Source organism: Triticum aestivum, chromosome 2A, assembly GCF_018294505.1.
Source record: "Triticum aestivum cultivar Chinese Spring chromosome 2A, IWGSC CS RefSeq v2.1, whole genome shotgun sequence".
Classification (NCBI taxonomy): domain Eukaryota; kingdom Viridiplantae; phylum Streptophyta; class Magnoliopsida; order Poales; family Poaceae; genus Triticum; species Triticum aestivum.
The window spans coordinates 5,742,300-5,757,378 of NC_057797.1; the positions used below are offsets into that span (position 1 = coordinate 5,742,300).

Here is a 15,079-nt window from a genome sequence, read left to right on the forward strand (position 1 = left end):
TTCAATCGTCCGTCATTAATGGCTGATTGTATCTGTCGTCGAAAAACATTGCAATCGTTAGTAGCATGAGAAAAAGAATTATGATACTTGCAATAAGCACGCCGTTTTAGCTCTTCAAATGGCGGTAAAGTATGAGATATTCTAATAATCTTAGCCTGCAGCAAAGCATCAAATATTCTATCATACTTAGCAATGTTAAAAGTAAACTTCATCTCTTCATCATGATTCTTATGAATCGGTTTCAGATCATTGCAAGTAAAGGGTTTGGCCTTAGATGGCCAAACAAATTCAGTAGCAAAAACATCACACTCATCGTCCGAGTGATCACTATCATATTCCACCATATTCATCTTTGGACGATCGGCTTTGTATCTATGCACTTCTTTGATGTCTTTGCTTCGGCTTTCCTGAGCCAAAGCCCTTTGTAAGAACTCATAGCCTTCTAGCTTTTCTCTGATGGGAGTTCTCAAACCACTCAGTACTAGGTCCGCCAAGTCCTTCTCGGTTATCACCAAACTAAAACACCGATTTTTTGTTTCTCTGAATCTCTTGACGTAATCGGAGACCGATTCATCATACTTCTATTTAACCGATGTCAGATGTGACAACTTGAGTTCATTGTCGCCGCTATAAAAGTGATCATGAAACTTCTGCTCTAGCTGCGACCAAACCCGAATGGAACCATGTGGTAAAGAAGAAAACCATGAAAATGCGGTACCAGTTAATGATAAAGGAAATAAACACACTTTCAATTCATTCAATGAGCCTACCTCACCCAATTGTGCTAAATATTGACTAACATGCTCCCATGTGGTTTTTGTGCCCTCTCCATTGAACTTAACAAAATCTGGAATCTTATATCCCGGAGGGCACTGGATGGCATCAAAGTACTCGAGGTACGACTTTTGGTAAATCCGATTCCGAGGTAACTCAACTCCAAAATTTTCTCGAAGCATCTTAGCCATCTCCTCTCTAAGATTAGCTAGACCATCATCCATAGTGGACGATGCAGCTTGTGGCAGTGGCATAGAAGGAGTAGGGTTACTAGCTGTAGGTAGAAATTGTGGTATGTACGTCGACCCATAATTTGGTAGTGGTCGAGTGGATGTAGCTGTAGGTAGGGTTTGGTTCGGTGTTGCCACCGAACCTGTCATGCTCATAATAGGATTAATGGGTGCAGCCACAATCTAATTTGTTTGGGTAGGATAATAAGCCATCGGCACGGGAGGCGCCGATGAAATAGGTAAAGCCAGATTAGGGTTTTGCACACTAGCAGCTACACCGTCATTACCACTAGCCGATTGAGATATATTCTTCTGAGCATTAGTATTTTCTATGAAAGTTTGATAGACTAGATTGTTACCATCAGCAATACGACTCTCAATCTCAGCCCACTGCTCAGGAGAAAAAGTAGTACTCACAGAGGGTTTAACCTGCTCGGCTTGAAGAGGAGGGAACTTGATTTCTTCAATCGGAGTGATGTTGCCTTGGCGATCCTTCTTCAATTTTGCAAGGAACTCCTGCAAATCCTTCTCTTCACGCGCCTTCTTGTACTCCTCATAGACTTGGCGATGATCGGCCGATATCTCATCAAGACTGGGATTAATGATGTTATCGGCGTCTACCTCAGATGGCTTGGGAAGATCAGACATGGTGGATGATGATGATTGACCTTCGTTCCCCAGCGGAGTCGCCAAAAAGTGTGTTGACACATGAACACGTCACGTGTACCCTCAACGCCGGGGGTGATGCACCGCAGCTCACGTCGAAGGAGACCCGACCGACAGCGCGATACGCAAGACAGTCGACGGGCGCTTTTGCAGACCCGAAAACCCCACACCCCCGGGAGGGACCCCGTCAAGGAGTGCGGCGGCTATGGGCTGCCCTAGGTCGATTCGCTCGCCCCTAGAGCCTCGGTATTCGCAGCTCTCAAACACGAAGAACAGCGAAGAACGAGAGAGAAAAACGGTGGAGAGATAAAACGTAGATGAAAAAGTAGTATGTTGATTTGTTCGATTGTGTGTTGTTCAATCGGCCGTCACCCCCAACATATATAAGAGGCGGCTGGACTTCCCATACAAGTAAAGGACTCGTCTAGGCTTTCCTTACAAGAAAAATTACATCAATGCACGTCCTAGAGTCCTAATTCTATTCCAACTCGGATTCAGTCTGAATCTGGCCCAAACTCTATCTTCCTTCTTGCGCGGGCCGCCGGGCTTGCATATGATCTCCGATCAAGACAGCCCAAATATCAAACTTGTGCGCCTCGACGATACGAACAACTCTCATGTTGATCACTTTTTCAAATAAGGCCATCTTGAATACTTTTTGAGGTCATCTTTATCTCCCAGTCGGACTCGGTCTTGCAGTAGACTGGATTATCCGAGTCTCGTAGTGAATTTGTAGGCTATATACTATCTCTGATGATGATGACTTCAAAATCAAAGTTTACCGTCTTGATGATATGCACAACTTCTGTATTGAACACTTCTTCATCCGAGGTCATCTTGATAAACTTTCAGGCATATGTTCAGTTTCACTCGGATTCGAGCTCATCCACTCGGATTAGAGTCATTCACTTGGATCGTCCGACTGGACTTTTCACTCGGAAGACAATCTTTCACTCGGATGACTATATTTTCACTCGGAGGGCATTTCCACTCAGATGACTATATTTCCACCCGGAAGGCATTATCTTATTCGATCGGCAAGTTTTCGTCCTGATGGTAATCTTTTCACTCGGAATATTTTCACCTAGAGACAATTTCACTCGGATGACCATATTTCCACTTGGATAATAATAAGTTCATCCGGTCAGCAAACTTTCACTCGGCCGGTAAATTTTTGCTCGACCGTAAACTTTCACTCGGATGGTAAACTTTTCACTCGGATTTTCCGACTGAAAACATAGCCTGATCTTGATTTGTCTCTCCAGGCCTCATACGACCTCGGATTGAGACGAATTATATATGAAAATCAATCGGCTCGACGAAAAGAAACTTTTCCATGTTGAAGGTTTTTCAATTCAAGGCCGTCTTGAAGGTCGAATTGCTCACGCATTGCATCAGACACTCATCAACATGTGTCTTGGTGTCAAGCGTAATATTTTGGTCTCTGGCCTGTCCAGACCGTATTGACTATAACTTTTGCATATGAACTCGGATTGAGATGATTTATATATGAAAATCGATCGTCTCGACGAGACGAAGACAATTCCTTTAGAGCACTCCTTCATCTGAGGTCATATTGAGGGCGTAATCAGCCGAAAAGCACTCGGAACATTAAATTTTGTCTCTCGGAGTACACCTTCGGCCACTGAGATGAGGTCGAATGGCGATAGCCTAAACATCAAAGTTGTTCCACTCGACGATATGAAACTTTCTCATGCTGAAAACCCTTTCACTCTGTATCTTGCCAAAATCAGGTGTCAACACCGTGTTGAGACTAATCTTGTGGCCTAGTAAAGACCTGAACCAACAGCCTCGCTGGTTCGATCATCGGTTTGGTTTTTAAACTATGGACCCGGCGAGTCGACCTGGTCGAGACTCGGCTCGACATTATCCCCGAGCTTCTTCGCGTTGCCGTCGGTGATGCCCAGCCGCATGGCCCTGCAGCCTTCGCCGCTACTATCATCGGGTGGGTGGTGTTCCCAAACAGCCCTCGCACCTCATATGAGAGTACGGGTGCGCCGTCGATGGTGGCCCCTTCACGGCTGTTTGTCTAGTGGGTTCTAGCGGTTTTGGTGCTAATGAATCCCAGTGTCCCCTGCTCCACTTCGGCGCCTCCGGATCCAGGACGTGCTCACCTCCTAGCGTCGAGGGCTATCGTTCGATGGCAGGTAGCCATAGCCCACCTCGAAAGGCCACCATACCCCTAGACATCGGAAGGCCGAAGTGGAGCAGGGGACACTGGGATTCATCAGCACCAAAACCGCTAGAACCCACTAGACAAACAGCCATGAAGGGGCTACCATCGACGGCGCACCCGTACTCTCATATGAGGTGTGAGGGCTGTTTGGGAACACCACCCACCCGATGATAGTAGCGGCGAAGGCTGCAGGGCCATGCGGCTGGGCATCACCGACGGCAACCCGGAGACGCTCGGGGATGATGTCGAGCCGAGTCTCGACCAGGTCGGCGAGGGAGGTAGGTGAGCACCCGTCTCCGCCAACCACCGTGAGGATCTTTGCCCTGGTAGCCGTTTGCCAACAGTAGTAAGAGCAACTCCAACACGCCGAATTAAACGGACGGTGTTTTTGTCTGCTTTTTATCTGTTTGGATTGGCCGCCTGCTCGGCGTCCGTCCTATTAGAGATTTGGGTCAGCAGTGCGCCTAACACGCCGACCCATGTATGCCGGCGTGGCCGGCTGGCCGCCCTTTTTCAACAAATAGCATAAATTTTACATTATTTCACACACAAATTTTGCATTATTTCACAAGGGAGAAATTAGGTGGAGGGTGCTAGAGAAGGAGCGACGCTACTTCCTCTAATCTAGGAAGGCGATGGGCCTCCATGTGCACAGGTTTGTAACAAGCAACAATTTACCTCAAGTGGATAGCTTTAAAGTTTATCAAACCAATAGAAGTTTTGCAAAACGAACAATCAGTACCAGCACACACAAATACATAACAATCAGTACCTGCACACACAAATACATAACTTGCTACAAGAATTAACCTAACTTGTTTTCGGAAGTATTGTTTGCAATAAAAGAAAAGAAAATCCAGATTGTAAACGGAACTCTAAAAATGTTGATCAAGGTTGAAAGCAATGTGAATGAATGGATTGAGATCCATAGTTTCACTAGTGACATCTCTCCATGAAAGGATAACATTGCATGGTGAACAAATTACAATTGTGTATCGATTAAATCATAGTATTATGAACATGGTCATACATGCCATAATTGTATATCTGCATCATGTCCAGACATTCACATACCATTAGTCTAGCGGTATCTATAGTTAATAATCCACCCTAACAACACTATCCAGCATGCATCTTAATATATTAAGTAAAATAGAGTATTGCATTAAGTATGACGAGGTGTTAACCCTAAACCCCTTTCAACATTTCAAAATGTGTATTTAGACAATGGGTGCATATGCACCTAGGAGCCATTGCCAATTTCCGATTAAGTATGATGACATAATGTAGATAGTATATTGTCTTTAGCCTCTGTCTATAAGATAATTACACAACTATCTTTTTATCCTTAGTGGCAACAACACAATATAAACATTTTTTACTTTCTCTCACTAAGGTAGATTACTTGCAAAATTGAACTCAACTAACATACACAACTTCCTTTTGGTCATCATTCATCTAAACATGACTAGTTCAAGACTAATAGATCGGAGAGCATATCTGTCAATAAACTATGCGGCAGAGAACTCGTACGAATCTAAAAATAAAACATATATAGATCTAATCATAAAATGATAATTCGTCACACTGCAACAAACACACTAAAGAAATTAAATCAGATGGATTACAGTTATGTAAGGCAACTCATGTGATCATTGTATTGAAGAACAAGGGAGACATTGCCATATAGCTATTGCTATGTACCCATAGTCCTAACGAAAATACCCATGGGTGATCATGTTGTGAGCAAGTTTGATGTAGATGACCACTGTGATGATTTTCACCTTCGGTAGAGTGCCGGAAGAGGCATCCACGTTGAACCGCCGCCAAAGAGAGAGGCACGGTGGCCCGAAAAAAAATCCTCAATAATTATTGTTAGGGTTTTCGGAGCAATATAAAAGTGTAAGCACCGAGAGGAGGTGGGGGAAGCCCACATGGGCCAACCATGCGGCCACATTCCCTAGTCGAGTGGTGGCTATGGGCCACCTCTATGTTGGGCCATGTGCCTCCGGAAGCTCCCCGACTCAAAATATTTTCTTATTTTTTTTAAAGATTTTTCTAAGTTCTGTAAAAATTATTTTCTTCAAAAGTCCAAAAATAGCAAAAAAAATATATTAAACACCAACTAACGGTAGGCACTAAATTGATAGGTCATTCCAAAAAAAATAATAAAATATGATTCTAAAACTATGCCAAAATAATATAATTATAGCATGTACAAGCAAAAACTATATATACATTTAAGACATATCTAGCGCTGCCACCCCGTGTCGCCTAGATAGGGATATCACGATGACGTCCTTCTAAAAGGCAGTTATCGCTTCTAAAGGAGATCTTTGTTCCGTATATCCTTCAATAGCTACACAAATCGGGATGAAAACGGAGCGGAAACGGACGGAACTGGGTGCTTCCACATTTGTTTTCATATTTTTTTGCAGAAACGGAAACAAATACAGAAACCCCGAAAATGAATACAGAAACAGATACTACCGGAAATGAACACAAAGCGAATACAGAGCGGAGACAGAAACATAAGTGGTCATTTGCGAGAACTTAAAACACCATTGAATCATAGAAAAATGCACAGACAAAAAATTAAATAATTGTTATCATGGCTACAAAATTATATGATTATGTCAGCAACTTAGCTTAGTGTTGTAGTAGTACTAGACAATTGCGTATAGGGTCTAGTTGTGTACGTCTGTGGTAGTAGAAGTTGGGCCTCAAATTTTCCATTCTACTCATTTTGCTTGGTGTGTCATTGTGTGTTATTTGGTGGTTGCGTTACAAAGCAACCATAGTAGTTAAAACGGAAATTCTATATTCACGGAAACGGAAAGTTTTGTTTCCACGTCTGTTCCACCGAAAATCACTGTTCCATTTTTGTTTCCGTTTCCACATAAAAAATTTCCATTTCCATTTTCATTTTGCAAATTTCCGTTTCCATTTTCACATTTCCTCTCTGTTTCCATTTTTCCTTTGGAAAATCGAAAAGTTTCCACTCCATTTTCATCCCTACCTTCAACTGAGTGAAAAGTGACTACTCCATGAGACCTAAAGGAGATTGTTAGTAGTATTAATAGACACTAGCAAAAGGACGCGTGCATTGCAATAGGAGAAAAAAATCATAAAAGATTCAATGGCCATGACAACATTATGCTGCATCACCGATAACATTTTGTTCAATTTCATTAATAGTTTTTAATACACGGACTTTTTTAAAATATTATCATGAACGTTTGTTGATTTCCCAAACATTTTTTCAAAATTGCAAATATTTCAAAAAATATATGTATATTTTTTTAATCCACAAACATGTTTTGCTTTATTGACCATTTTATTAAAAATTCTCATTTTTTCTAATTTTCAGAAATTTGAACTACCAAATTATTTAAAGGAGAAAACAAAGAAAACAGAAAATAAAAAATAAAAATAAAGAAACAAAAATTGAACACAGGCCGCCCGCATATGGGCTGGCCCAAACGGGCGCGCTGCGTCTTCTCCCAGCGCGCACAGGGCAGTATAGGAGGTCCCTGCTACGTGGTCCAGCCCAGGCGGAGGATTTCTCTGTGTGAATCTTTTTTTGTCACTTATAGGTGGCATCGATTGGTAATATTTTGCAACTTTGAGGGCAATTTATGTGACGTACCACTAGAAGCACTAATGACTTTATTATTACTAGCAAAAGGGCCCGTGTGTTGCATGGGTAGAAAAAAAATCATAATCTTTAACGGCGATGACCACATTTTATTCACATCTCATCACATGATTTTGACAATTTGTTCAGGAATGCAAGAAATTGTTTCTTTTCAACATTTGTACACAAATTTAAGCAATGATCACATTTTCGAAAAAATACCGTGGTCATAGAAAAACTTGGTAATTCAAACAATTAGTCTGAATTTCAAGAAATGTTTTTTTAAAACATACTATAATATTCCGCTCCACCCCAGCAGTTAATTCTTCAAAATTCATGTGTGATTAACTACATACCTTCGATCATTCGTGACCATTTTTAAAAATTTGGGAACAGTTTTAATGATCGTGAACATTTTCTACTACTTACAAACATTATTTTAAAATTGTAAACATTTTTCTGTATTATGAACTGTTTTTAAGCATTTTCTATTGACTCGGCGAGCAATTCTAGAATAGACGATCAGTCTTTTTCGAAATTGTGGGATTTTGTTAAAAATTTCACACACATTTTTTGAAATACAAGAACATATTTTGAGTTAGCAAACATTTTATGAATCAATAAACTCTTGTAATTCACGAACTGTTTGAAACTTTTTAGGACATTTTTTTAATGCATTAAAAAATTTAAAAATATTTTTTCCAATTTCATTAATCATTTTTAACCCACAGATTTTTTAAAAAAAATCATGGGATTTTCTTTACAATTTTTCTCAAAATTGCAAACATTATTTTCAATATGCGAACATTTTTGGAAAAATCTCGAGGAATTTTTGAATTCACAAACATTTTATGTTTTTTTTACATTTTATTTTCAAATTCTATGTTTTCAAATTTTAAAGAAAAGGAAGTTAGAAATTACTTAAAGTAGTAAAAAACAGAACAGAAAAATAAAATTAAAAACGAAACTAAAAAAACAGGCACACACATGGGCCGGGCCAAACGTGCGTGCAGTATCTTATCCGTCGCGCAGAGCGCAGTATAGTCGGTACCTTTGCTTGGGCCGGCCCAGGCAGGGATTCCTTGCAAAAAGGTTTTTTGTCATTTATAGGTGGCATTGGTGGGTAATATTGTGCAACTTTCAGGGTAATTTTAATGATCTGCTACCAGAAGCAATATCTGCTTTATTATTAGGAAAAGAAAGATTATGTATAGATATAGACGAGAAACAAAAAGGAAGAAGAATAGAGAAAATATATAGTTTGGACCCTTCACGCTTGATCTCCATTACCTTCTTCGGCCCAGGGGATATAAGTTGGGCCTGGGCTAGCACCTCCAAGCAGTTCTTCTTTAAACTTCCACGTGAATTTTTTTTTAAAAAAAAGGTCAAGACCAAGATGTGTACAACAATTATCGGAGGGACGGGCAAGGCCTAGGTACACTATCGAACAACAGCGCACTGCACGTGCATATGAGTTTTGCAGATTTCCAGAACGTGTATAACTCGCTCGTTGAGTACTGTACGACTCGCTCACCACTACGGCACCGGCGCATGGGCCAGACCTATAACATGGAGCACGCACAGTGTTCATTTGTCGTTTTTGTTCTTTCCTATTGTTTTGCTTTTACATAGACTATTTTATCGTTTAGCACAGTCAATGTGTGTGTCATTGAAATAATGCCAACATTTATTTTAAAGCTTATTTTTTGTTTTAAAAATGCAAATATATATTTCAGAAATTAATTTACATTAAATGTTCATGTAATGTAAAAAAAATGTTCTCGTAGTTTGTAAAACACATTTAGATCAGTAAAAAATTGTCCATCACACTAATTAAATGTTCACTTGTTACAACATATGTTCATGACATTTTTCTAAAGGTATATACATTGTAAAAAAATTTGTTACATAAGTTTGTAAAATGTTTTGTAGCATTCAAAGAGTTCTTGACATTTTATTAAAATGTTCGTGACACATCATAAATGTTTCACAAAGTTTTATAAAATGTTTGCGCTATTAAAGAAAAATGTTCAACGTAAATGGTAACATTTAGAATAGAAGTTACAGAAACAAAAATGCAAATAATATATTGATTAAAGAAAGACATTCAACCGAAAAGAAATCAAAAGAAAACTAAAAACATACAAGAAACCCGCAACCTTCCAGGTCAGTTAACAGTAAGAAGAGAAAAATTCAACGTATAGCAACCATGACAAGCGTTCCTATAGCGACTGAGCAAGCGTGCATGCTAACTAAGTAGTCGTTTGATAGGTCAGCCCATTTGTGGCGACTGCCGGCGGCAAGATCTATAACCGTCTCGGAGGGGACGAGGTATAGCTGCAGCACAAGTGCAGCAGGTTTTGAAAAGGGACTCGGTCGTGATTTATAACTTGTTATTAATATGAACCCTATTAAATAAGACTTTCTTATTTTTACCTGCTCTACCTTTTTCTGATCTAGCTCAGCTATTTCATCTCGTAAAATCAACATTTTATTTGGTAGGGTTTGTGCGAGGAGAAGCCAATGGGCCATGGTATAGCCCAAGTGTCCATGGAGAAGAGAATCATGTAATCCAATCGAATCTAGGCCGCAGAAACCCATAGACATGGGGGAGCTCCTATCGGTTCGCTATGTGCTGGCAATCAGCCAGGGCACACCCCCTTCCCCCACCTGTCCCTTTTGTGCCGGCCCATGCGCGGGGCGGGACGCGTCCTGTTTTCCATTAGTTTTTTTTCTTTTGTATTTTCTTTTTTGTATTTGTTTTTTTCTTTAAAATAATATTGATTTGAAAAAAAATCCAAATTTCAAAAACATTGTGAATTTTGAAAAAAATGTTCAATAAATCAAAAAAATCCTTGAAATTTTCCCATAATTTTCAAAAAAATATATTGATATATTTTTTGTGGTTTTGAAAAAATATTCACGAATTCAAAATGTTCATGAATTTTTAAAAAATCACACAAAATAAAAAACAATTGTGAATTACAATACATGTCCATCAATTCGAAAAATGTTCATTGATTTTGAAAAAAAATCATGCATTTCACAAAAATGTTCATCAAACAGATAATGTCGATGAATTTCAAAAATTGTTCCCAAAGTTCAAAAACTGTTCGCTGATTCAAATTTGTTTGTCAATTAAAAAAAGTTGATGAATTTGAAAAAGATGTTCACAAAATTCAAAATGAAAAAAAGGAAGAAAAATGAAATGGAAAAGGAAAAGAAAAAACTAATAAGAAAAATATTTAAAAAGAAAGGAAATGAGGAAATTGAGTAAAGCAGAGAAAAACTGAAAGGAGAAAAGAAAAAACAACTGGAAAGGAGATACTTGGGTCCGCTGAAAATGTGTACGTACTTAGCTGGAGGGGGTACGCGCCAGGTCCGGCTAACGCACCGACTCTTGCTTCGGAGCTGATAGACGCGACCTCCGCAACATGGGAAAGACAGAGGGTTCTAGCGACTTTTATGCCCATGAATGCGGAAGTTATACTTGATATTTCTTTGTGCATGAAGAATGTTGATGATTTCTGGAGTTGGGGTCATGAAAAGAACGGTATATTCTCCGTTAAATCTGCATATCGCATGCTTGTGAGTACACGACAGAGAAGAGAAGCGTGGCTAGAGAACAGGGCCGGCCCCTCCAGCTCGGCAATAGGAGAAGGGGGATGGAAAAGGCTATGGAAGACGGAAGTGCCAGGGAAGGTCCGTATATTCCTCTGGAGATTCTCAATACAATCCATACCAACCAACGATGTAAGAGCACACCGGCATATGTCAGATTCTATAGCATGTGGTATGTGCGGTTCTCCAGATTCATGGAGACATTCCCTCTTGGAATGTACTATGTCAAGATGTACTTGGGCTCTAGTGGATGACGAACTGGCGCAAACCCTAGCAACTATTACCGAACCAAATGCAAAACAGTTGTTATTTACCCTCATGAGTTCATTATCGCATGAACTTTTTGTGAAGCTAGCGGTTACTCTGTGGTCTAATTGGGCAGCACGACGGAAAGCTATTCACGAGGGGTTATTCGAAAGCCCCAGACTATCAATGGATTCATCAACAGATATCTCCAGGAGCTAAATATGTTGTCTTCACCTACTCCGGCGTTGAACCAGCGAGCTGCTCCTACAACTAACGCAAGCGCCCAACGCCCAAAAGCACCGCCACAAGGCTATGCAAAAAATCATGTCGATGTTGCTTGTCGCAAGGGACTTGGGGCCTATGTGGCTGCTGTATGCAGAGATGCAGTGGCAACTTTTTTGGTAGCTCAGTCCTTGTCATCGGGGGAGTTGATGACCCTGATATTCTGGAAACCATAGCATGCAGGGAGGCGCTCGCGTTGGCACAAGGTCTTAACATCCACAATCTAGTTGTTGCATCAGATTCTAAGTGGGTAGTTGGAGCTATCAACAACTGGGGCCGGGGCACTAATGGCCCCATCATCACCGAGATCAATAGTGTAGCTATTTCCTTTAATTGTATTTTTACTTTTAAAGGCCGTGCCGTTAATGTTGAGGCACATAGATTAGCCAAGTTCGCACTCTCATTAGGCATGGGATGTCACCCATGACCAGAGTTATATCCCACACACTGTGGTTTTTACTGAATAAAACTTGGTTTTACCGCTAAAGAAAAATTTGTGGTCAACGGTTTCCCGGACACCGGCCGGCCACAGCGTCGGGGGCCGAGCACACCTCCATACCGGCGGCTGTTGGGAGTCACCGAGCCTCTGAATCCTCTTCGATATCGTGACATTGCTCACTGCTGGTTCGCTGGCAAGTATTGATTCCTGACATTTCCTTACGCATTTGCTTGCACTGTATGTAAGATCAATTCCTCAACTGTAGATAGATTTTAGCCAGAAAAACAAGAGCTACAGACATCTCCACACAATAACTCCTGAAGGGGCGATCTTTAATTATTTATATAAGTATTACAGCACAAAACTACACTGCTCTACACATAGCAGGAAATGTACGTTTGAGAACCAGAATCAAAATCTAAAGCAGAAGCAGAATCTCTCCTTGTAAATGCGAGCAACCTTACATCAAATAGACTTAGACAGCTAGATACAGCAAACTGGGCGCGGTGTACCACGTGTGTACAGATAGGAAATGACCATGCTCATCCTAGGCATTTTCATGGTGAGCCGAACGAAGTTCAACAAGTGAAGCGTACACTCCATCTTTGATGTTCATCAGGGACTCGTGCCCCCCTTTCTCCACAATCGCACCATCCTTGAGGACTGCAATGATATCGGCGCCTTTGATCGTCGAGAGGCGGTGCGCCACGGCAACCGTGGTCCTGCCGACCATCACATGATCCAAGGCATGCTGCACGATCCGCTCAGATTCAGCATCCAAGGCGCTGGTCGCCTCGTCGAGCAGCAGTATCTTCGGGTCTTTCAGTATGGCCCTTGCGATAGCCACCCGCTGCTTCTGGCCACCAGATAGTTGTATCCCTCTCTCCCCAACAGAGGTTTCATATCCTTGAGGAAGGCTTGATATGAACTCGTGCGCATTGGATGCCTTCGCCGCTGCAATGACCTCCTCCTCACTGACTTCCCCGTCCTTTCCATAGGCTATGTTGGCACGGATTGTGTCATTGAACAGTACAGGCTCTTGGCTCACTAGTCCAGTTTGCTTCCTCAACCAATTGATGTTCAAGCTCTTCATTTCCACTCCATCCAATAAAATGGTACCTGAATCAGGATTGTAGAATCTCTCCAACAGAGAGATTACAGTTGACTTGCCACAACCACTCTCTCCAACGAGTGCAATAGTCTATATAGGACCATAACAAACATAAGACACCAACTACATGATTGTAAAAGATATAATAATGTGATGAGTATACGAGAAGTAGACTAACCTTTCCATAGGGAATGTGCAGGGTAAAGTTGTTAAATATCACAACATCTGGGCGTGTTGGGTAGTTGAAGCTGACATGTCGAAAATCGATGTTGCCCTTGAGCTCGTCTAAAGTCAAGCCCTCATTGCTACTTGAGTCGATTTCAGACTTCCGGTCCAGCAAAGCAAATACGGAGATAGCTGAATCCTTTGCTTTTTTTGAATCGGATGCCATTGCACTTGTTTGAGATACTCCCAAAGTTGCTAACATCAGTGCGAAGAAAACCTGCAAAGTATGCCTTACTATGTGAAATGACCTCATGAAAGTGGTTAATCATGGAGGGATTAAGATTAAAAAAATACTAAGAAGAGGATCCGCAACGAGAAACTTTACTGCTGAAATAGTGCATATGTGTACCTCAAAAACATCACCAAAATTTGATTTTCCATGGCGCACGAATTGCCCTCCAACATAGAAACAAAGAGCGTATGTAAGGTACAACATCAGGAATGAAAAACCAAATCCAATGCCCCCGGCTATTCCTGTTTTGAATCCTTGATTCTTTGAGGCTTCACATTTCTGCTCATATATTCTTGTAATTCTTTTTTCAGAACAAAAAGAAGCTACAGTCCTTATACTACTAACTGCATCTGTGGCCACTTGACTCGCATCTTCATTCATCATCTGATGGGAAATCCATTATCACAAACTCAAAAGGTGGTAAGAAAATGAAAAACAGTTACCTAAAGTGTCGATTCTTACTATGCTTGATGAAGTAAAAAAAATGACCGCACTTCGTAAATTTAATCAGATTGTTTTTGTTTTCTTTACTGTTATATAAATGGAGCTGCCTATAGTTCTTCCACCTATTCCTCTTTCCTTTTTCACCTTGGTAAAAATCTCTAACAAATAATTAATCACAACGAAGCTCCTCACATAAAAAAAATAAGTTCGCTGCCTCCTTCAAAATTTATACCGGATATAGATCATACCAGATGTGAGATAGAACAATGACAGTATGTGACTATGGTTGAGGACATGGTGTAATGTTTTAAGGAGAGCAAGAACACTACGTCGTGACACTGGCCAAGAAGGAACTCAGATGTACACAATAACGTGTGAGATATATGAATATGGGCAAGCCGAGGACCCTGACTGAAAATAATCCATCAAAAGCATGGGTAATGAGCTAGTAGTTCTAGATTGACAGTACAAGCTATGCATGAACTGCATCATTACTCGCTCCGGATCCCCAAAAGTCATTTTTTGGAGCAAGTTTTGGAACATTGGCAACTAATATCTTTAAATTTATTTTAGCTAAATGATATGCATATTTTTTCTTACAAGGAATTTCCAAAGTGTATAGTTTCTTCACTTTTTATGCCTATAATAGTGAAATTAGTGGTAAATTATGTATTTTGGATACAACGCCTATGCCCAAAGAAAAAATATATCTAACTATAGGGTGTAGCATCTAGTTCTAGGGCATTATTCTCAAAATGTCATATAACTTGAGGAACATCCCAACAACTTTGTTTAGTGAATTACCTTAGCATCTTGACTGAAACCATTCAAGAACTTCACATTGGCATAACCTTGAATACCAGTAAGTGGAATCACACATATGATAATCAAAGCAAGCTTCCAGTCAGCAATGATAGCAATGACAACTCCGGTGACTAGATTTGAGATAATCTGAACCATTAAAGACAAGTTATC

General features: G+C 40.5%; 1 protein-coding gene across 1 annotated transcript; it reads right to left on the bottom strand.

The window, feature by feature from the left end:
• Positions 1-12,639: 12,639 nt before the first annotated feature.
• On the bottom strand, positions 12,640-15,061 carry LOC123186869 (ABC transporter B family member 9-like). The gene is made up of 4 exons (XM_044598539.1): positions 14,909-15,061; positions 13,778-14,044; positions 13,382-13,645; positions 12,640-13,293 (listed from the first exon to the last, which is right to left on the bottom strand). Exons 2-4 carry the CDS (start codon positions 14,042-14,044, stop codon positions 12,640-12,642), a joined length of 1,185 nt encoding a protein of 394 aa, XP_044454474.1. The 5' UTR covers positions 14,909-15,061.
• Between the last annotated feature and the right edge of the window lie 18 nt (positions 15,062-15,079).

Excerpts from the sequence above, each read along its gene's own strand:
- LOC123186869 (XM_044598539.1), bottom strand. The coding sequence starts at position 14,044 with ATGATGAATGAAGATGCGAGTCAAGTGGCCACAGATGCAGTTAGTAGT. Across the intron at positions 13,646-13,777 it reads ATTTTGGTGATGTTTTTGAG|GTTTTCTTCGCACTGATGTT; the intron begins GTACACATATGC and ends CATACTTTGCAG. Across the intron at positions 13,294-13,381 it reads TGCACATTCCCTATGGAAAG|ACTATTGCACTCGTTGGAGA; the intron begins GTTAGTCTACTT and ends GGTCCTATATAG.